The sequence below is a fragment of the Pan troglodytes genome, chromosome 17 (genome assembly GCF_028858775.2).
Source record: "Pan troglodytes isolate AG18354 chromosome 17, NHGRI_mPanTro3-v2.0_pri, whole genome shotgun sequence".
In the NCBI taxonomy this organism is placed as follows: Eukaryota; Metazoa; Chordata; class Mammalia; order Primates; family Hominidae; genus Pan; species Pan troglodytes.
The window spans coordinates 65,279,817-65,303,620 of record NC_072415.2 but is presented as its reverse complement, the minus strand read 5'-3'; the positions used below and the strand labels follow the sequence as shown (position 1 = coordinate 65,303,620).

Here is a 23,804-nt window from a genome sequence, read left to right as displayed (position 1 = left end):
CCAAATTAAGTTAACTCATGGAATTTTCCACCCTTAGGAATTAAAGTAGCAACTCATGAAGTAATTCAGTTATGTCATTCATACCAAAACAGAAAATACTGGAGCAACTTGGCACTGTTTAAAAGCCAAGATTAGGCCTTGGCCATTTTATATTTTTTCACATTCCATGGCCGTTGTGTTATTTTAACTTTTATTATGGCTGTAAATTTTTCAAATCAAAAGTATCTTAATTGCTTAGAAAACAGAAGTTGAAAATGGGTTCATAGTAAGAAGAGGGTTTAGGCAAAGCAGCTTTAGGAGTGAGAACTGAAAAAAAGCTGTAGCATTACATTTTCTGTAATGCGAGGGTTCTACCTAATTGGTTGACATTCACAGTTGTGCATAATTATAGCTTCCTCTATATCCATAAATCATCTTAGAACTATAAAGTTGAGTTTAACCAAAAGATCTGTCCAATATTAGTGAAATGACATCTTTAGGGAAGCATTGTCCTGATACAATAGCCACATTCATTTTAAAGCAGTTAATTGGACACATTGTCAAAAACCACGGTATTGAGTTTCCACATTTTAATTTCACATTTGCCTTCTCCCTGGCTTCTGCACACGGACGGGTCTCTTTTGGAGCTGAAAGTGTGTGAAAGTTATTGGAGAATGGTAGTCTCTGGGTAATGTTTCTGTAAGCTGCCCAAAATTTTCCCCCTGTAGTCTAGATGGGAAACAGCTGGTATTTGTTTAAAAAGCTGTTTTGCAAAATGTCTAAACCTTGAGATATAGAACTGAGGTCACCATTAAAGCAGGTGCTTAAGAGCAAGTGAGAAAGACTTCAGAGGCCGACTGGCTCTGGAATCTTCTGCAGGGCACTTCCTATTAGAAGAAAAAGTGTTGAAGTTTGCTCCTTTATTTAGGACATGGCTATAAGTATTAATAAGTAGGTGCACTAGCAATACTACTAGAAATTGAGTACTTTTGAACATAGCCAGCCCTCAAGTGAATAATTAGCTCAGTATGAAAGGAACTAAAATGGTCATTTTTCTCACAGGGCTTCAAGATACAAGAGCCCAAGGCGCTCTAGTCTCCTTTGGGTGTTTGAATTTCCTCTTTAAACACACCAACAGTAAAAGAACTACTATTTCAAATAAGCAGTACCATAACTGACTATATCTTCCAAGGTTTTGGATGCAATCTAAGGGAAAGGGGGAAAAGAGACCCGACTTGGCAAGACCCGTACCGAAGCAGTCTGGAAAAAAAGCAAAGCAAAAAACATGTGGAACCACTAAAGGCCAGTGCACGTCAGGTATCCACCAGTCTGAAGATGAAAGGAAGTAAGCCTCTCCCCTGGGAGCTGGAGGTTATTAGCAGCTGTTTATCCAGTCGGGAATAGAGATTAACATTGTACTTTTTTTTTTAAGAACTAGAAGAAAATTTGTTTGGGAAGTTGGCTTTTCATATCAAGTCACTGTGCTTTGCCAAAAAAAACTTCCTTTCTCAGAACTCATGTACTAGCATTGAGCAATGTTATGATTCTCTGAGAAACTCTGAATTACCAAAAAGTCTTTCTCCATTAAATAGAACAGAAAAGGACAGAGAAATGGGTGGACGTTTGCCATTGACACATTGCAGTTGTACTCTTTACCATGTGAAATTCGCCGTTTGGTCTATTACCTGTTCTCCAACCTGACTCTAAATGGGACACTCTGCCCTCTACCTCTCACACGTACCCTCACAACTTAATCATTGCCACTCTAAGGTGCACACAATGGGTTCTGCAGATACCTACTGCTTGCAAAAAGACCTTTCATGAGATATTGGGGAAACTGCCTAGGACTCTGGGTGCTTTATTCTCAAAAAACAAACAAACAAACAAAAAAAATGAGTTGGATATAGGTATTTTCCCCCTGATGTAATGCTACTCTTAATGTCATTTTCTTTTATTAAATCCTTTCTTCTGCTTTTGATCTTATTTATAGCAGAGCCACTGGTCATATGGAAACTATTACTGTATAGCTGCGAGATGAAAGACTTCATGGCAATTAAATAAGAGTGAATCATTTGGGCCAATAATACACACATACAGTGAGGTACCATTTGTGTCCAAAATGCCCTGTGTTGTTCACTTTGTAGCAAAGCCATTGAGCTTTACAAAGGGCTTTACAAAAATCTGCTTTTTGTCAGAAATATGTAGTCTGACAATATGAAAACACATGTTAACACACAGTCCTTAGCTGCTTGCTTCTTCACACATACACAGTATCTAAATCATGCCACTTATTGATATAAAAGGAAATTTTCACTTAAATTTGGGATATTATTTAATTGTGTTAAGCGTCAGCTCTTTAAAAATATATTTGGATAATCTATATCAAAATTCGACCCATCACTCAAAACCTGCCTAAAATGTCATGTTCTTCTTAAAGTAGTCCCTGGTTTCCTAAACGGATATGACTTCATCATTTTTTAAAACCCTACATGACCTTGTACTCCTTTATGACATTCATCGTATTTTGCCTTGTATAGTAATAATATTATCCCATCATTAAAATATCAGTGCCTGGGCTAGGTGCGGTGGTTCAGGCCTGTAATCCCAGCACTTTGGGAAGCCAAGGCGGGAGGATCACAAGTTCAGGAGTTCGAGACCAGCCTAGCCAACATGGTGAAACCCCGTCTCTACTAAAAATACAAAAATTAGCTGGGCGTAAAGGTGCACACCTGTAATCCCAGCTACTGGGGAGGCTGAGGCAGGAGAATCGCTTGAACCCGGGAGGCGGAGGTTGCAGTCAGCCAAGATCATGCCACTGCACTCCTTTCTGGGCAACAAAGCAACACTCCATCTTAAAAAAAAAAAAAAAAAAAAAAAAGCTTGCAGTGAGCCGAGATCGCGCCACTGCACTCCAGCCTGGGCGACAGAGCGAGACTCCGTCTCAAAAAAAAAAAAAAAAAATCAGTGCCTGCAAAGTCATAGACGTGTTTATTTTTCCCTGCAAATGCCCATGTAGTGTCTTGCATATAGTACACTTTCATAAGGCGCTTGTCAAATTAAGTGAAATGTTTATTATTTGATAGAAACATGCTAAATGTATATTTGGCAATATCAAACAATTAGATTTCAGACATAATCTCACAGATCCATACCATTTGTGTCATCATTTACTAAGCATCTAACTGCACATTGTACTATTACGCTCCTGTGCAGTGACCTGTGCAGTTCCTGTCCTTGGGATGGGATGCCCACAAATGGAGACAAGTATAGGCTTTACGAATGGCAGCAACACAAACTTATTGAAGTTTATGCCCTGCACCATTCAACAATGACCTTGAATGTGTTTTAAGGGTTGTGTCTGTAATGCACAGTGAGCTCGTGAGGTGACAAGAAAGTGGAGATTTCTGGAGATCCACTCAGCCCTGAAGGGTCAGAGAGTGAGGGGATCTGTGAGGCTAATAAAAGAGAAGCAGTTGGTGAGTTAGGAGGAAAAAACTAGCCCAGCAGACAGAGCAGGGAGGGCTTTGCTCAAGCCTTAGTGATGTGGGCGTGAACCCAGCAGATGAGAGGCCATGCGTAGGTAATTGAACATTGATAGTGAGGAATTTAAAAATAGGAGGGAACTGCATTGGTCCTGGGAGTCTAGGTGAAGGATGCATCAACACAAGGTGGACCTCTTAGACTGGATCCATACAGCAAGCAAGAGCCAGGCTGAAGCCTTAATATTGCAAGGGATCAACTGATGGAGAGAGAATATTGCATTTAAAAGATGAGTATTTGGAAAGTGATGGGGAAGAAATGGTTCATTCATTTAGGTGAGCTTCTTTATACTTCTACTCTCTCTTCAAATATATTACAATAAGCGTGTGTTACTTGAATAACAAGAAAAGCATTTAAGAAATAAAGGCCAATGGGTAATGGTAAATCCCTAGGGATCCTTAGGGATGGGCCACCTGGACTGGCTAAAAAGTGTGTGGAGGTCAGCAGCATGACTGTGCACTCTCACGGGTATGCTTGCACTTCAGGCATTCAGAATTCCAAGTGTAAATCAAGTGTCCAGTTGTCTTTTCCTTTAAACAAAAGCTGTTTACACATAATTGCTAGACTTCACCATACTCTCTGTGCTAGATATGTTTGGTTCACTAGGATGGATTAAGTTTAGTTCCATACCATCTACTTTACTAGCCTGCTATGTGGAGCAAGGAAGAGATAGAGGAATGGGCTCTGTTAATCTGCCAGTGTCCCCACTAGGTGAGCTCCCTCCAGTTATGGTTTCCACGGTAGGAAAATGATGTCGAGAATTGAGGGTGTGGGACACAGAAAAGAGAAATGAAACAGTTTTAATAGATGGAACGTATGAGTTAGTACAAGAAAGATGAACTGAGGTCGGCTCACATCCGTTTGCATTTCTTGAACTATATCATAGAATCATTCGTTTAACCATTTTGGTGAACATCCAGGGGAGTTTCAGCCCAGCTGATCACATGATAGACAAGCACTGCCAAGGTCAGGATCATTTAGATCATGTTTAAATCCTCTTGAAAATTATTTTATTATCTGGAGAATCAATATTAAATAAATCTCCAAGAATTGCACAATAAGGAATTACCTTACATTTCATACAGAACATAAGAGAAGCTGTGATGTTTCTGGAAAACAATGTAGGTGTTCTCAAGACAGTTATGAAATCTTCTCCCGACATACATGTTAAGAATCAAGTAAAAATCCAAACAAAAGAATTGAATCCAGATCTGATGTTAATGAAAAGTCTCTTAAAGGTTTAATCACATGTACTAAAGAAAAATCATCTGATAATTTTTTAAACTGAGAAATGTGGAAATTATGTTTGTGGTTGGAGTGTCCCAGATGTTAGCTCTTTCTCCCACAACAGGTGGTTATTAGAGGTAGGTCTTGTTTTCTGCAGAGCCTCTGTGCCTCTAGTGTTGTTCCTCACAGTATCTATCTACTGCTGCCATTCCATGAACTTCCGAGTTCCCATCTGTGAGCCATTAAAAAAGTTTGCATGACCGCTTCCCACCTCTTTAAAAGATGCACTTTTGTACTAAATGGTGTTTTGCACATTTGAGAAAATAAGTTTGCTTTCCTCTAATATGACAGAGGTCTGGCAAGATAATTGAAACTGAAATCTAGTACTCTACAACTGTCATGTATAATTGATATTTCATGGGGAGATTACAGTTCAGACACCAAAACTGTTTTCTGTATCAATGGGTTTCTAATTACAGTGAAAACCCATCAGCTTTTCTTTTGTGTTAATGGAAAAACAAGAGAGAAAAGTAACAGTAAGTCGCAGTTACCAGGACTTCTGTCTTTGTCCCATTTTGTTGTTCTTCTTTCTAAAAACCAAAAAAACCTATGTCCAGAATTGGAAACCAGATGCCATTAATAGCAAACTTTAATTTTGATGTACCAAAATGTTTATAATAGTATATCCAGTTTTGTGTCATTATCACTTGGTCTAGAAACTGATGACAAGTTTCCTGAAGTTCCCATTGTATACTCTTTTAGAAGGATTATGGTAGAATAGAAGTGACTGAGGTCTGAAAGCCTGTTTTGAAGCAGTTATCTCTGGAGATAACATTAACTAGGATTGAATAACTGCCAAATGAAATTTAATACATTTTCCCATCCATGAAATAGGCCTCTTAAATACAACAGAATAATTACTTTCACAATACTCCCTGGAAACAAAGAGAGCAAAAATATTGAATGTCTTTTTTGTTTGTGGTGTTTGTTGTTAGCTAGAGGATAAGGACAAGGATATTTACCACAATGCTGAATGCATCTCCATATAAAAACAGCCTTGCCAACAGCCACCTAATTTGAATCTGCATGTCTTTTAAATCTGTTTATGTTGGAGGGATCGTGGCAAATATTAAATTTTATAATTTAGTTAGACATCTTGGCCTTGGCCTGAGTTAATGAACTATGATTTTCCCCCTGCAATAAAGAAAACGGAAATGATTTTCCTGTATCTATATATGTATGTATATATATGTATGTTATATGCTTGTACCTAGGTGTGTGTATACATGTATGGACACACACACACACTGTTTTAAAACAAAAGCTCTGGGAAATAAACGCATCTTGCCCCCTAACTCTCCTCCCCTCTCCTATATAATTGTTCAGTGTTATAAGTTTTCTGAGTTCAAAATCTGTTTTAGATCTCTAACTAAACATTGAAAGTTGGATCTTAAGTCACTTCACCATTCTTGGCCTTAGCTTTCTTTGTAAAATGAAGAGTTTGACCTAACTGATATATAACCAAGGTCCTCTAAGCCCTCGACGTCTAAGTTCTGTGATTTAAAAGTGTTTCTATCAGTTTATCAAGCCCTTTCTTGGAAACTAAGGTTATTTAAAATTATATGGTGCTTACGTGATTCAAAATAATTATTGCATATCTAATGACATTTAATTATTTCCAATGACAAATTCACACAGGAGAATTTAAATAGCTGTGTTGGAATTTGAATATAATTTGACCTAAGATACAATGTAACTCAGACATTTACACCTACATGTACCAGTCAATATGTGGACGGGACAGGCCAAGCTGGCTGTGTTCGGACTACATGATCTTATCCCCCCTTCCTCGTTTGTAGCTCTCTGGACCAGGAAAATGCCTGTCATTAAGGTGGCCCATTCATAGTATGACCTATGTCTGCTTCAAAATGAGCTGGGCCATCCAGTGATCTTGGCATTCTGAGCTTAGAAATACAAAGACAAAGAGGAAATTAGCAGGAGGTACAGAACCAGAAAGAATGCACCAAGAGGTATCATGAAGAAAGAGTCCAATCTGTCATCATGAGAGGGCAGAAGCCAGAGAGAAGCAGAGGTCCCCCCCAGAGAGAGGAGAGAGGCTGAATAGCCCAGCAGAGGCAAGGAGTGGCATTCGGTTCCCAAGAGCTCTCTGAGTCCAAAACCTAAGCTACAGAAAACTATTTATGATAAATCTTTTATTTGAACAAACTCAAATAGGTTTCTCTTCCTTACTATTAAAACTACCCCACTAAATTGATCAGCGTACAAAAATCCCCCCAAGAATCATTATGAGTTCCACAAAAACCAGGAGTTTTTTCTCATCTGAGTTATTTCTCATTCTATCCCCAGTGTCTCCCAAAGTGACAGGCATGAGCTAGATTAGAAAATGTTTGTTAAATTAGTAAATGCATTCTCTGATCAATCAATGAATAATCATTGAATAATTTTTAAATTTCACTTCTATCTTACTTTTAGCATAGGTATCACTAAAACTGCATTATACGTGACTATGGGAAGATTCACATTTACAATGAGTATTAATAAAATTTTCATAAGCTGGCTTTTAACTTTAGACTATTGTTATCTCTATGAAAAGGTTATCAAAATAGAGCTTTAACGAAGTATGGATTTTCTAAAAATAGGGACGAAATGTCATGCTTAGAATTGACTTGTGGGAATCTCCTTTCTCCTAGTCACATTATGACGTATTTAAGTTCAGAATGCCAAGATCATTGGATGCTCCAGCTCATTTTGAAGCAGACATGGGTCATTCTATGAATGGGCCGACTTAATGCCAGTGGGCAAATCCCTGACCCTTGTATATACAGAGAACAGTGTGAGTTTCTCCATCTATTTCTGTGTTATTCTAGCGATGGATTTGTGCTGACAATCCACTGTGTTTCTTCCCTTGTCTCTTATGTGACCAGAAATAATGTTTCTGAAAGAGAAGAAAACAGGGTTAGAATATGCCGTCTGTGGCCAAGGAAACAAGCAAAGCCAAGCCAATTATTCAAATTGGAATACTCTTCCACAGCCACAGGCAATGGGGTTGATCCTATCCTGGAGAATCAAGCTCGTTATTACATGGCTCTGGACCTATCAGAGGGCATTCACATGACCTGGAATAGACACAAGGGAAGTCTTAAAACATCACGACAAATTAGCCCGGCGTGGTGGTGGGCGCCTGTAATTCCAGTTACTTGGGAGGCTGAAGCAGGAGAATCGCTTGAACCTGGGAGGCAGAGGTTGCAGTGAACGGAGATTGCACCCCTGCACTCCAGCCTGGTTGACAGAGCGAGACTCTGTCTCCAAAAAAAAAAAAAAAAAAAGTCAGAACAACTTTGTCTAACATTTTTTATGGAAAATGATTGATATTATTTAAGATGATCTATAGAAAATAGATGGAGTTAGGTAACATATGGGCCTAAAATCCAAACAAAAATGTAGTTGAAACAACTATATCCTCAGATATATTTATAATATTTAAGAGTTTACAGTCATTGTATAGGGGAAAGATTTAAAATTAAATGGATTTTAACAAAACAGAGACAAAGATCACCGTAACTGAAGATAGCTTGAGTTTTGAGGGGGTTCTTGAACTACACAGGCTATTATTTCTATATAACATGCAAGTATTTTCAGTCAAAACACACGATTCTGTCTGCAGTTATTATGTACCTATTACATACCAGTTGTCATGTACGATTGCATGGGTTCTCTTTTTCTCTTTTGAGAACTTACCTCAATGTGATCTAGAGGGAAAAAATTTCAGGAGCAGTAACTGAATATATTTTAAGTAAAAAGCAAAACATTACTCTTAAGTTATGTCACAGATGCTTGCAAAGAAATCTTGAGAGTGTTAATGATTCTGAAATAGGAGTACACTTCTCCTCTATGCTCAAATCTGTGGTTACCTTCAGTGATTTTGACTTAGAGTCATCCTTTGTAGAAATTCAAGAAATTAGATCCATTGGGAATACAAATAAATATGAATCAGCACGAAGAATTATTTAGGTTTATATTGATTGACAGACATAAAGAGCCACCATTTGATCAAGGCCTGTAAAAATTCATGCTTACAAGTTGACATCTGAGATTGAAAGGATAATCATTGATTGAATCCGTTTTCTAATGCATGAATATAAAAACAGCAAATCAAAACCTCAATGGAAAATAGCTATCATGCTTCTGAATAAAAATTAAAATATATAGGAGAGTGAGTTACAAATGGTTGCTGGAGCAGGTGGGCGTGGTCTGCCTATAAGAGAGCAGACTTCAGTCACAGAGGAAAGGAGTGGTGTGGCAGGCAACAGGGTTGAATATGTTTTAAAAAAAAAAAAGGTCTGTACTTAACGCCACAGAGCTCTAGAAGCTGAAACTAGAATCGGTGAGTGAAATCTACAAAGAGGCCAATTTGTGGTAAAAATGGAATGGGCTTCTTTGGGAGATATCAGTCTCAGTACATTTGAAGCACCCCACAGAGGCCAAATAACCACCATTCAGAATGTTCTGTGTTGCGACACAGGCACTGGGGAGCAGTGCTGGACTTCCTACATCTCTCTGCTGAAACATTCATTTATACTTCCTGAGGCTCATAAGCCTCAAGTATTGTCTTATTCTTGCTGTATTTTGAATCCAAACAATTAATATGATTTATGTGATCATCTCCACCCAAAATTTAAAAAAAATTGGAGTGCATACACACACACACACACACACACACACACATATGAATATAAAAATGGCATATTTCAGGATCAGTTACTTAAATATATTTTCAGTAAAAAGCAAAATATTATAGGTGATACTTAATACATGGCTGCCTTTAAATAGCATGTGCTTATTAGGTCCTGTGAATTTGTTGTTGGTTCAGATACTTATTGTTGATGCATTCTTTGGAAATACCCTTTTAAAATATATTGGTAACACAAGAGTGACGATTCTCCTTTCTGGTTTCATATTTTTGACTGGAAAAAAAATAAACCGATTCATAGCAGTATAAATGTATGGTTAATTTTTTGTGTTTTAGACCCACCGTCCTGTGTAAATGCTCACTTAACCATAGGCTAAGAAAATACTTGGAAATAGAAAAGAAAATGTGAACTGATTGTCCTCTTAGTTGACAAATGCTTAATGTTTTCGCTTGAAGGCATGTGCTATGAAGTAGGCAGTTGCTGTCTCAGTGCCACAAGTTCAATGTCTCTGGACCCCAGAGTCGATAGTAGTAGTTAATAAAAAGCTCAGCAGTATTTTTTTAATCAAGTAATCATGCTGTACTCTATAATTTTATTCTTGGAAGCATAAAGAGTATTTACAAGATGGTGTCTTTCTAGGATCAGAATAGTGAGGAAAAAAATGGAAAAATGTCCAAACATCCTTGCATGGCAATGATGGCATTACTGGTGTGTTTAATAAAACCTTTATTGGTACATTTCCCGGTGAGGTGGCATTGGCAGAAACCATCCCCCTTTGGATTTGGAACTCAGCAGCTGATGAAATACAGTAAACATTAATTTGGAATGGGCTGCCAGTTTTGGAAAGCCAGGTGACATTTTATTATATTTGTACCAAGCAGAGGCTGTGTCCCATACTGCTGTAGCTTCCGCTGTCAGAGGCTTAGCTGGCATTATGGAAAAAAAAATGGCAGGCCTGAGAATCTTATCCCCTGAAATGAAAGTCGAATGCCAAATTGAAATTCCTGTAGGATTTCCGATAGCAATGGGGGAATTGAGAAGCTCACAATTAAGCATATGGGCATTAAGATAATTGTCAGATCTGTTGGCGGACATGATAGAAGACAGATGGGTACGAATCAGTGCGCTCCACTGCAGCACCCTGGGAGACAATTTGACGTTTTACCTGCCTGAGCTACTCTGCCATATTTGTCACTGAATGTACAGCACGGCATCTTACTGAGTGTTAAGTGTTTTTGCCGGGAACTATAGGTGCATGTGCGGTCCTTCAGCGCCCTCTAGTGAAATGCGTTTGGGAGTATGGTTTTTGAAAAGCCAGCCTTCCTTCATCAGGTCCTTTTGGCCTCTGGAAATAGCTGTCGCACCTCTGGTTCCTGCTCACCTCTCTGATTCCTCTCGCCCTTTCAGGTGGGGACCCATCGTGAAGACGGCGTGGCCCTGAGAGGCAGCCATTCTCTTCTGCCAAACCAGGTTCCGGTTCCACAGCTTCCTGTCCAGTCTGCGACTTCCCCTGACCTGAACCCACCCCAGGACCCTTACAGAGGTAGGTTGGCCTCACCAGGGCACTTCTGACCTCACTTTCACAATAGGACCAGTGTTGATACCCAGCCTCTTGGTGTTCATCCCTCAAGAAGCACTGGCAGAAACCCAGGAATCAAATTGGGCACAAAAATGGTAAGGAAATGGCAAAGTATTTAGAACTTCGCCCGCTAATCGTGTTTCTCCAGGGACTGTTTTCCTCAAACATCCTCTGAAATCCTGGTCCTATATCAGCAGGGAATGAGGCCACAGACTGATGAGAGGAAATTTTATTTTAGCTATTTCCACATTTTTCTCATTCAGGTCCTCTAATGTGGTTAGTTGTGGCCTGAAAATGATATTTCCAAATGAATAGGAAGGAAGGAAATTGTTTTTGTTGTTTAAGATGGAAGGAAATATAGGTGCATTTAAAAAATGGAGCTTGGTTGCATGATTTTCGCTCTTGAGTCATCTAGCCCTCTAATGATTGCCTCATACCGGTGATTACGAGCGGCTTTTCATGACCCCAGGAAGTTGGGCTGTTGCTGGCCAGCTGACTAGGAGTCGCTTAGATAACATCTTCTCAGTCCCTTCACATTTAATGTAAAAATGATAACATTGCCACAGGAATACATGTGGGCATTTTTTCAGCTGTTCAACATTGTACAGATCTGAGTGTCAATTATATGTATGGGTATGTCTGCCCATTTTTATATGAATAATAATCATTTTATGGACTTTTTTTTTTTTTTTGACAGAGCCTCACTCTGTTGCCCAGGCTGGAGTACAGTGGTGCGATCTCAGCTCACTGCAACTTCCACCTCCCAGGTTCAAGCGATTCTCCTGCCTCAACCTCCCAGGGGGTAGCTAGGATTACAGACATGCATCACCATGCCTGGCTATTTTTCATATTTTTAGTAGAGACAGGGTTTCACCACATTAGCCAGGCTGGTCTTGAATTCCTGACCTCAAGTGATGCACCCGCCTCAGCCTCCCGAAGTGCTGGGATTACAGGTGTGAACCACCACACCTGGCCAGGACCTTTCTTATCAGGAGGCTTTGGATTTTGCCCTCTTTGTCCTAAACCTGTGCTTCTCAAACTGCACATAAGCACAACCTGAGCATCTTGTTAAAATGCAGATTCCACTTCTGTAGGTCTGGGATTGTCCATTTCTAACGGGCTCACAGATGATGAGGCCGCATGGACCAAAGTTTGAGTGGCAAGGTTCTAGAATACACAGATGACAAATAAAGAGGAATACTTGACAGATATGCTTCTACCTTTAAAACAATTACTACATTAGGGTCGTGTTTTAAAATGCAGTGTGACTTGGAAAGTTGAGCAATGATAAAGCTAGAAATTTCTAAAATGAGTAGCAAACTGCCTTCCATATGTACCATTTTAAAATGCTGATTACTTCTTGAGAATAAGAGAAGCCTAATTTCAGAATATCATTAGGGTACCTATTGAAGTCTTGACTGCACATATTTAGCATACTCCCTGGGAATTATATTTTAAGGACATTTTTCTATTAAATCATTGCATATGGAAGAAACTCAATATAATAGCTGATATTTACTTGGGTTCTTAATCAGAACATTGGCTGTGTGATTTTCATGATTATGATTTTCATTGCAATTAAGTTGATGTTTTGTAGACAGTGAAATTACCATCTACTCCAAAAGATTGCAAAATAGAATTTAACCTTAGAGCCAATGCAGGGAAAACTTGTTTCTGCAGGTGCATTTTTTGAAACTTCAACAGATAGCGGGGGAAAAAAAAGTGACAGAAGGATCACAGTTCAGCACTATGAATTGTCTGCTGGCAGCCTTGCAATCTGGTGTGCAGGCAGTGAGATTTTGGTGTACATGTCACCTGATTTCTCTTTTTCTGCAGGCATGCCACCAGGACTACAGGGGCAGAGTGTCTCCTCTGGCAGCTCTGAGATCAAATCCGATGACGAGGGTGATGAGAACCTGCAAGACACGAAATCTTCGGAGGACAAGAAATTAGATGACGACAAGAAGGATATCAAATCAATTACTAGGTCAAGATCTAGGTAACAGTATATAATACTGTCGCTTCATTTAATTCCTTTATTGGACTTTGATGAAGTGAACAGAACGGGAAGAAACTATTCAGTTTTTTCCTGGCAGGTAAATTTACAGCTGAAAAGAAAATTAAAGGCCTACTCTAGAAGTACTAAAAGTATCATTTCAGATACCTGTACTCTATTGGAGCCTAAACTGTTTTGGCATTTATGAATCTGGACCCAATGCTAATGACACAGTGAAAAAATTTGTCTCTGATTCAAGTACAGTTTATTTGTAAAACTATACTTATTCTACAAATTTGGTCAGAAATGTTGTGTCTATAATATTTCTAAAAAGAGATTGTAGCCGTGTTAAAAACTCAACTGATGTATGTGCCAACTATAACTCTTTTCTTACCTCTAAAGTAAGAAAATAATTTCCTAGATTTATCCTAAACATGCTGATGTATATAAGAGTAATACCTTAATTGTGTATGGTTTTTCTTCCTGGACACTCTTTTCTACAGAAAACACAACTGCAGGAAAATAGCTTCTGTCTGGTTTTCTTAAATATCTGCTATCTTTAAATTCAAATCTATATCTCCTTGAACTTTAATCTGGTAATCAGATGGTTTTTGAATACCAACACCCGTGTACTTTGCCTCAATTCCCTGAGGTTGTTTTTATTCACAAATTCAACCAATTGTCCTAAGACTACAGCTTTCCTTCTAAAGGCTGTGGTTCTCAAGGTTCTATCTGGAATCTTTTGTGAATTAAGAACATGCTGCCTCTTCATGTTGCTGTTGTAATTATTGAGATAAATTCGGTGTCTTGCCACAAGTTTAAAAATGCCGAATACTTCTAGATAACCCCTTTCCTTCCTTGTTGTCGTTTTCTGATTCTTGGCCACTTTGGCAAGAAATCCCAAGGAGGGGATTTCATACCTTTAGCAGCTTCTGTGTTAGACCAGTCAGTTCTTGGTGATTTAACTTATTGTGGCCAAACTTATGCATGTTAATGGATTCTTTGAAGTTTTGGAACAACATTTTCATTCACTGTTGAGAACCTTCTTATTTAAAAAGGTCTCTCTTATGACATTTACTTACGTATGCCTCCAAAACTGTAGTATAAGGCAGTGCTTTTCAAATCTAGGCAGTTTTATTTGCATAACCAGTTTATTTATAAGTGAATAACCAATTCTAATTGGTCGTTAGCCTGAAAACCTTTGGAAGAAAAGTTCCTATTTTCCAGTCTCCTTTGTGTAAGGTGTAGCATTTGTTGGATGTATAAAAATATCACCCAAATGCTTAGCTTCCGGACAGGCCTGGCAGAGAGTGTTTTCATTTGCTTTTTACAGCCTATTTGCATAGTAGAATATAGGAGTGAATTAATCATTACTGATTTCCTTGGCACTGGCAGCAGTTAGGGGTGAGGGCAGAGGAGGGATCCGCAGAAGGCAGAGAAAGAGGGCCTTTTCCAGTGGACTCAGTTGACTTCCATGTTTACCATACACACCTGTGGCAGACAGTGCCATCTGGAAAGGCGCTTACGCTATGGAGAGAGAGGAGCCTGGTCTTACAGCATCCTTCTGTGGTGTCATCCTCCTTGCCCCTAACTTTTCTCCTTCACCCAAGTGTTCTTATGTGCATTATCTTTATGTGTAACGTATACTTACAACCCAAGAATACCACTCCCACTTTTGATTGATTGGAGCTTCTCAAGTGTAATTGGTCCTTATTGCCACTTGGAAGTTACCCAGAGATTCTCCAAAATGGAACATCAGAGTCATATATTTTAAACCAGCATTCATTAAATATACATTTAATTGACTAGATAATTTCCCACATCTTCCAACTCCGAAATGTTGTGATTAATCATCTTTATTCTGTGAACATTTCCAATGTGTGAAATTACCCTTTAGGTTAATTGTTAGTCACTTCCATGGAGTTTCTTGTGATGGGGAGTCTACTGGTGTTCAGTGAAGTTTGTTTCATTTTCTGTGTCTCTCATAAGCCCCCCAAAAGTCCTCACTCATGTTTATTCACAATAGTCATTCAGAGCTTTATAGCACGTGCTGCTCTGCCTTCTTGAGACAAGACATCGTGCACACTTCTCTTTTTTACATGACAGCCCTTGGAATATTTGAACCCTGCTGCTGTGACGACTTCCTCATATGATATGCTTTCCAGGTGGCTCATCATCCTCTTTGCCTTCCATTCAAAAGTTTCTAATTTGTCACTGTAACACCCAGAAATGGACAGAACCGATCTTATCTTTTCAGACTATTCTGGGCCCGGCCATGCATTTGTTATGAATCATGGAATATTTTGGTTTTCACAATTAGAAATTACCTTTTGGCTTTTTTTTTTTTTTTTTTTGTAAGAGACAGAGTCTGGCTGTGTTGCCCAGGCTGGAGTGCAGCGGCCTGATCACATCTCACTGTAGCCTCCACCTCCTAGATTCAAGTGAGCCTCCCACCTCAGCCTCCTGAGTAGCTGAGACCGCAGGTGTGCATCACTGTGCCCAGCTAATTTTTTTTATTTTTTGTAGAGACGAGGTCTCACTATATTGTCCAGGCTGGGGTTATAGGCATGAGCCACTGCATCCAGCTTTCTGGCTTCATTTTTGACTCACAATGAGGTCATGGTCATTCATAAGCTGCAGGTGTTTGGTTTGTTGAATCGTTTTGCATGACTGATATCAGTTCAGGTTTCCCAGACTTGTTCTGTGGATCATAAACATCTATAAGATTAAAGACCATGGAAGTCATGTTTTTGTAACTTTTTGTTTAATACATAGAGAAAATGAGACTCACATAGTGGGTTGACCAGGCCTTCAAAGCAAGGTAATGGGGACACCTGAATAAAAGCCTCACTGTCTTCACTCCCATTGCTCTGGTGTCTTACATATAGACCTTTCTTCTTACTCCTATTAAGCTGCCTTGTATTTTTTTGACCTATCAAAATCATTTTTCAATTACTTGTTTCCCCTAGATTTCAGATGTCACGGTATGAAAGGTTTTATATATATTTAAAAAATGAAGTATAAACATAAAGTCTTTTTGAAGTATGGTTATGCAACATATGCTAGGCGTAAGTTGGTGCATGCCTGCTTTGCAGAGTGTAACCCCATTGAATAAAAAAAGCTTTGTTTTCCCTTTCTGCCCCCCTATATCAGTATGGGCACACCCTGCACTCTAACTTTAATCTACGTCACCCTCACCTGTTTGGTTTGGGTTTAATGTCTGCGAGAAAACCAAATATCTTGTGTATCGTGAACTGTCAAAGCCATCTAAACCAATCCCAAGGTCAAGTGGATATAAAAATTCTGCCAAAAACATGGCATAAGATGGAAAATTTCCCTGAAAACTCTGGAAGAAAACAAAGTAATGTAGACACCTTCTTTTTCCCCACACCATTAGAAAATGTTGCATCCCTTTTGTCCCACAGCAATAATGACGATGAGGACCTGACACCAGAGCAGAAGGCAGAGCGTGAGAAGGAGCGGAGGATGGCCAACAATGCCCGAGAGCGTCTGCGGGTCCGTGACATCAACGAGGCTTTCAAAGAGCTCGGCCGCATGGTGCAGCTCCACCTCAAGAGTGACAAGCCCCAGACCAAGCTCCTGATCCTCCACCAGGCGGTGGCCGTCATCCTCAGTCTGGAGCAGCAAGTCCGAGGTCAGTGCAGGCCAGCGTCCTTGCAGAGCTCGTGAGGAGCTTGTGGCAGGCACAAGCTGAGATGGGCACACCAGCCTTGAGCAGTGGCAGATAGTAGACTTTCAAGCATCATTCCAAAGAATTGTTTCCATTGCAGACTGTGTCTAAATCCATAAGGCAGCATCCCTTTCTCCTGTAATTAAGTTGTAGGATTCTCTTATAACTAAGATTATATTGCAACTTTCCCTATATCCTTTCAGTAATTTGAGCTTAGTTTATTTGCTTTACCAACCTTTGCTTACTGTAAAGTGGCTGTACACACTCACATGCAGTTCACCTTTTACTAGTGACTGACCAAATGGATTGCCACAGTACTTTTGTTCTGTAATATAAACACTGAGAAAAAGGTCAGACACGCAAGAAGAGTGCATCGCTGCCCTCTGCCAGAAGCCTCAGCATTAAACAAAGGTCCTGTGCTTTAATCCTCCACAGAAAGGAATCTGAATCCGAAAGCTGCGTGTCTGAAAAGAAGGGAGGAAGAGAAGGTGTCCTCGGAGCCTCCCCCTCTCTCCTTGGCCGGCCCACACCCTGGAATGGGAGACGCATCGAATCACATGGGACAGATGTAAAAGGGCAAGTTTGTTTTCAACCATTTCTGAGATCGATCATTCATAACTCTCATCAGTGTATCAGCCATAAAAGTGAACTTCACCCAAATTGACAGATATTTTCTTTCATGGAAAAAGAATTTTAAAAAAAAAAGCATACTTTTTCTGTTGCAAATATATTAATGAATTTTTTCTCTCTTTTTTCCTTTCTCAGGTCCAAGTTGCCACATTGCTTCATTAAAACAAGAGACCACTTCCTTAACAGCTGTATTATCTTAAACCCACATAAACACTTCTCCTTAACCCCCATTTTTGTAATATAAGACAAGTCTGAGTAGTTATGAATCGCAGACGCAAGAGGTTTCAGCATTCCCAATTATCAAAAAACAGAAAAACAAAAAAAAGAAAGAAAAAAGTGCAACTTGAGGGGCGACTTTCTTTAACATATCATTCAGAATGTGCAAAGCAGTATGTACAGGCTGAGACGCAGCCCAGAGACTGAACGGCAATCTTTCCACACTGTGGAACAATGCATTTGTGCCTAAACTTCTTTTGGAAAAAAAAAATATAATTAATTTGTAAGTCTGAAAAAAAAATATTTAATTTAAAAAAAATTGTAAACTTGCAATAATGAAAAAGTGTACTTCTGAAGAAAACTACATGAACGTTTTTGTTGGTATTCAAGTCAGCTAGTGTTTATAATTACTGGATATTGAATTAGGGGAAGCTCGGCTGCCCTAGTAACAAAACCAGCAAACGTCCTGATGACAACGAAGTGATGACATTAGCCATTCCTTAGGGTAGGAGGAACAGATGGATCTTATAGACCTATGACAAATATATATATAAATATATATATAAATATATATTAAAAATTTAGTGACTATGGTAAGCTTTTGTTCATTTGTTTCAGACTTTTTTCTCCTGTAAAAAAATAGTACTGATTAACTTTTTTAAAAGAAAGATTTTACTGTAAATATGGATTTTTTTTTTTGGTCTTATTTCTGTCCCTTTCCCTGGTTTGTTATCGTAACCTGTAGTGCCAACTCTGCTTCCAGAGGGGTAGTGCAGGATGAAATGCTGACCCTGATGTTGCTTCTCATTCATAAATAAGTAGAAAGTTGTTTCTCCAGTCTTTTGGGAACACAGGACTTAAAAGTCACATCATGTGTAGATATTACAAGCAGCATTACCAAGACATGGCAAAAAGAGTTTGTCTGAATTGTAATGTTGCGTTTGTGACCCTATTCTGGGATTTTCAGAGGTACAAGGTTAGAATGCTACAATGTTACCACTGTGCCTTCCAATGTTTATATCATCGGAAACATAACATAATCAAAGTGGCTGTGATTTAACAAAATGATTAAAGTGTTACCTACCTGTGTAGCCGAAGTAGTGTGCAGTGAGGCGTTTCTGAATACATGGTCAGATTTTTGGAAAAAAACAAAAACAAAAAAAACAAGTAAAGTTCAAAAACCGTCAAATGAGAAAATTGCAAGTAGTGTGACAGAGCTGATTGATTTTGTTGCTTTCTTGATTTTTTTTTTCAAAATGGGTTTACTAAAATGTAGATGACTTAACTGCCTCCTCCTTCGTCTGAAAAATGCCAATATTCAATCATCATGCAGCATTATAACAAGCCTTATAAGTCCTAAAGCATTAAGTTGCACTTTTTTGAGGAGGGGTAGTGCAGTATTTCTCTGGCCAGTATGAATGAAGTTTATACTTACCATATTTGATAGAAACATAGATCAAGCTATGGCACAGCGACTCATCAGATAGCTAGCTTTGACGTCTGGGCACAATTGAACCAACTTCCATCGTGAATCTTTATAATGATTGACTTTGGTGTATAGTGCAGTAAACAAATAGTGCTCCTAGTTAAGTATTCGTCAGCATCCTTTTGTCTCTAACTTGTTTCTATTTTTACAGCCACACAATTCTTGGCATGTATTAAGAAAAAAAAAATCCCTGTTCAAGTAGTTTTTCCACCTATCAGCACTGAGTAAATGCCATAAATCCATTGAAATGGTCTAAATGTTCCATCTGTTCTCCTGTTTTGCCAGTTATATAGTAATGAAATACATTTGTAAATTTTATGCAACAAATGGCAAACGTATCATTATTTTGAAATTGTGTATGTAAAAGTTATATTTTTACATGTAGACTCTTGTTATTATGTGTTTTAATACATTGTATCAGTTTTTGTTTTTTTTAAAATGTGTGGTTTAAAAAGAAGTCTCATTTAAATGAAATAGCTACAAGAATCAGAATTTTATGTTCATTTCTGAAAATGTAAGAACAAATAAGATAGTTACCACGTGGTCATCTTTTACAAACCCATAAACATTTTGATTAGCTGTGTGTGTGTTGAAAAACTGTAAATATGTTCAGTAGCGATAAAACTAAAATAACTTTGATTTGTTGATAAGTTCCTAAAATGTGGAGGTGGATTAAAACCTTAGGAGAATAGCAGAAATCAAACTTCATGAAAAGTTATTTTGGGGCTTTCCTGTGAAATGTATGAACAAAGAGGCTCAGAGAAGGACATGGAAGACAATAATGTATACTCTCTCCTCCTCCCTGAATAATGAAAACCATGTGTATTTGTTCCCTCCGTATGTTAAAGATTTCCTTTTAGTGGTACATTCTGCACTCATTTTGTATAGTCTACCAAGGCGGGTATCCCTAGGAACAATATTATATAGGAAGCAGGTATACTCTGATCACATTCAGGATAAGTGTACAGAAGAAAATACGGTGTTTACTCTTTAGGGAACTGGAAACACTCCCTGCATTGATGTACATTTTAAGAATGGCACTTTTGATACATGTTATCATAAAGGTGCTTAACAGAGCTGAATTAAAGTTTTTCAAATCTGTAAACAAAGCAAAAAAGTAAATTGTAGTCATTTGATTATTTTTTAAATTGGTGCTTTATATTTTGTTCTCACTCAGAGTAAAAGCTGCAATTTATTGTTCACCAGCTTTGATGTATTCATTACTCAGTAATGCAATACCTCTATTGTTGAATTCCCTTTGGAAATAAGTGAAAATTCTAACGGCCACTGAAAGCTGCTCGCTAGGTTTTGCTTGGTGGAGAAACATAATCTGCACCTATCCATATTAATTGGGTTGTATCCCCATTAAAAAAGAAAAAAAGGGAATGTGGCCTTTTTAGTGTGTTTTTTATTGTTGTTGTTTTGTAATTATCAAACCCAGGTAAGATATTGGTATCCTGCACTGGATTTTCAAATGAAGTTCAGCAGAAGACAGTTAAGATTAAAGTACTATACAAAAATTTCAAAAGGGTCCATACTACGCTATCTGTATGACGACACTTAGGCTGGGGATCTCTTTCAGAAACTCGGACTTTAAAAGCAACTTGGAACAGTTGATCCACCTCCACATTCAAGTAATTTATGAATATGCAGAATAGGGATCTGTTCATCTAGAAATTTTTACCATTTGTCTTCTGTGTAGCTGCAAGGAACACTAATGTTTATACAACTGTCAGTCCACCCAGTGGTGCAACTGGTTCTGATTCAGTCTTCCGATTCCTTTTTATTTTTCACTTTTTCCTATTTCTGAATTTTTTTTTTATTTGTGATCTTGATTTTGATGAGGGGTTGGGGAGTGGGGAGGGAGTCGAACCAAGACTTGGAGTTAAGAGGATTTTCATCTTTTGCATCCAACAGGCAGAATATGATCTGTGTCCAAAAGTGAACTTGAGTCAGGAATGAATCAATTTCAGCATAAACAAGCACAAAAATTTAGTCTGCTGGCTGACTGGAAGCAAAAAAGTCAAGATGGAATATGATGAATTCCAACACAATGGGGCACCAAGGCCTTTAGGCCTCTCTTTTTATTTTGCTTTGGTTTTGTTTGTTTTTCTTTAGAGACATGCTCTTTCTCATGGGACTTGAAGTGGACTCATCTTTGTGCAGTGCTGGTTTTGCCATACTCATTTCAAGTATTATAGACATATGTAATGGTGAAAATATATGAACTGTGGCCTTTTTCATTCTTGTTACTTGTGATGCAATTAAGTGAAGATAAGAAAAAAAAAAAAAGCAGAGATTTACCATGTATCAGTGCCTGGCTTTTTGTTATAAAGCTTTGTTTGTCTAGTGCTCTTTTGCTATAAAATAGACTGTAGTACACCCTAGTAGGAAAAAAAAACTAAATTTAAAAATAAAAAATATATTTGGCTTATTTTTCGCAGGAGCAATCCTTTTATACCATGAATATTACAAAAAAAATTGTCAGATTCTGAATATTTCTTCTTTGTAGATTTTTGGAATCATTATGAGTAAAAGTTTGTTACTTTATTTTACTATTTAAAAGATGTTATTTTACCATGTGTTACCAAGATGAAACTGTATGGATAGCTTTTTTGTTTGTTTTTTGTTTTGTTTTTGTTTTTGTTTTTGTTTTAGTTGTAGGTCGCAGCGGGGAAATTTTTTGCGACTGTACACATAGCTGCAGCATTAAAAACTTAAAAAAATTGTTAAAAAAAAGAAAAAAGGGAAAACATTTCAAAAAAAAAAAAGATAAACAGTTACACCTTGTTTTCAATGTGTGGCTGAGTGCCTCGATTTTTTCATGTTTTTGGTGTATTTCTGATTTGTAGAAGTGTCCAAACAGGTTGTGTGCTGGAGTTCCTTCAAGACAAAAACAAACCCAGCTTGGTCAAGGCCATTACCTGTTTCCCATCTGTAGTTATTCGATGAAGTCATGTACATGACCGTTCTGTAGCAATAAATGTGCCATTTTTATAAACTGTTTCTGACACTTGTTTCATTTCGTTTTGCATTGTCCATATAGCTGTGATTCTCTTCTGTAAGTAAAACGCATCTATATTTCATTTTCCAAGTGTTGGAGGTATTGACAGCTTAACAAACAAAACATACAAAAAAAATCACAAAACAAATTGAAAAGCAAAGCACATGATTGATCAAGGAAGAGATGCCCGTAATGAAAATGGAACGGGATGCATGCAAAACAAAAAGAAAACTGTCTAGAGGATTAACTAATTGAAGGAATATAATTAATGTGTGTGTAACACTGAAGCTATGCATTTGAAGAGCTCTGAACTGCACCAATGTTTTCGGTTGTGCTGCAGGTTGCTAAGTCAAGTCAGCCTTAACCTTTTGCACCAGTTGGTCGGCTGTTTGGCAGAACATTCTCAGCTAGATCTTTTCAGTCAAAAATCTAAGATGATTTATTTTGTATCACTTTGTTAAAAGCTGAATATTGTTAACTACAGTTAATATTAACACTGTATTTATACTTTCTCAAACTACACCCGCCCCACCACTTCTGGTTGCCTCTGTTAACTATTAATCCAGATGTAAACAACCAGATGTTTTTTTCTAACTTGTACAAACTGACGTGTGTCAACTATTATGGAAGGAAAAAAATGTACAGATTAAAATTATTCAGTGTTATGTACTGTAAGTTAATATTTTTGTAGAATGGACATCAATCTACTTTGCAAAATTTGGAGGCTATTTCAACATTGCACTGTAGAAATGTAAAGTAATGTATGCAATGTAAAGGAAAGCCCGCGGTAGCTGAGCGCTTCATAACAGAATGTTCTAATCAAGTACGTGGTATTTGGGGATGTCTCCAATATTGCTCTTGTATTCTTTCTAATTGGGTTTAGTGACTAGTTGAAGGAAAATGTTATAACGCCATTTGGTTCACATGTGAAGTGCCCTCCATAGCCAAATGTTGGGATTTTTTGTTTTGTTTTGTTTTTGGTTGGACTGTTTGCAGATATTTAAATTTTATGAAATTTCCAAAGATTTTGGTTGATAACCCCCTTTTACCTTCTAAATGATTTGAGATGTTCTTATGTTCTTACTGTGTGTTTTAAATATATATAAAAGAGCCACAAGCATTTAGTCTTTTAGTATTATATTTGATCATATAACTACTACTGAAAAGGGAGGGGGGGAATGTGCCTGTGCACCCCTACAGTATCTTGTGTAGTGTCTATTAACATTGTTCTCTGTTAGAGGACCACATTAAAAGGTACATTAATCTTACATTTTGGTTCATTTTCAAAGGGAAGTTAAATTGCTGGAGAACCTAAAGTATTATCCAGAAGCTAAGATCACAGTAATTTTAGAAATGAAGAAGGAAGGAGTATCCAAAGGCGCTGAAATAGGGAATCATTTTTAGCCTCATAATTCGGTCCATTCATCTGAAACCAAGTGAAATTTATACTCTTGGCTTCATCTGCAGAGCACCTTTCTCTTGAGGAACAGCCCAAGAAATTTCATGTGTAAGCCCCTTTAAGGGAGACATTGAAATCAACAGAAGGAACTAGTGTGCTGCATATATTCAAATCACACCAGGATCGCACATTTAAATTGCACTTGGGACGCTTCATGCTCTGCCAGCCAGAAGATCTCTTGTTCCATAAGGCATTCTCATTCAAATGGGTTACAAGTCCACATTCTCACTGGTCACAGCCTGTGTTATAAAGAACCATGGCCAGTCTTTAAAGGACTAGAAGGGC

General features: G+C 38.1%; 1 protein-coding gene across 50 annotated transcripts in view; it reads left to right on the top strand.

Annotated features, from left to right (window-relative positions):
* The window catches only part of TCF4 (transcription factor 4), a 412,677-nt gene extending 390,620 nt beyond the window's left edge, over nucleotides 1-22,057 (top strand). For 21 of the 50 annotated variants that reach the window (XM_016933751.4, XM_016933758.4, XM_016933764.4 and 18 more), the window contains 5 exons: nucleotides 10,866-11,001; nucleotides 12,874-13,036; nucleotides 16,459-16,688; nucleotides 17,160-17,300; nucleotides 17,490-22,057. In XM_016933751.4, the coding sequence (XP_016789240.2) occupies nucleotides 10,866-11,001; nucleotides 12,874-13,036; nucleotides 16,459-16,688; nucleotides 17,160-17,296 (666 nt within the window). In that variant the 3' untranslated portion in view covers nucleotides 17,297-17,300; nucleotides 17,490-22,057. The remainder of the gene's footprint in view (nucleotides 1-10,865; nucleotides 11,002-12,873; nucleotides 13,037-16,458; nucleotides 16,689-17,159; nucleotides 17,301-17,489) is intronic. The other 29 variants (XM_063795736.1, XM_054672282.2, XM_054672283.2 and 26 more) reach the window with 3 other exon arrangements.
* The last annotated feature ends 1,747 nt before the right edge of the window (nucleotides 22,058-23,804 follow it).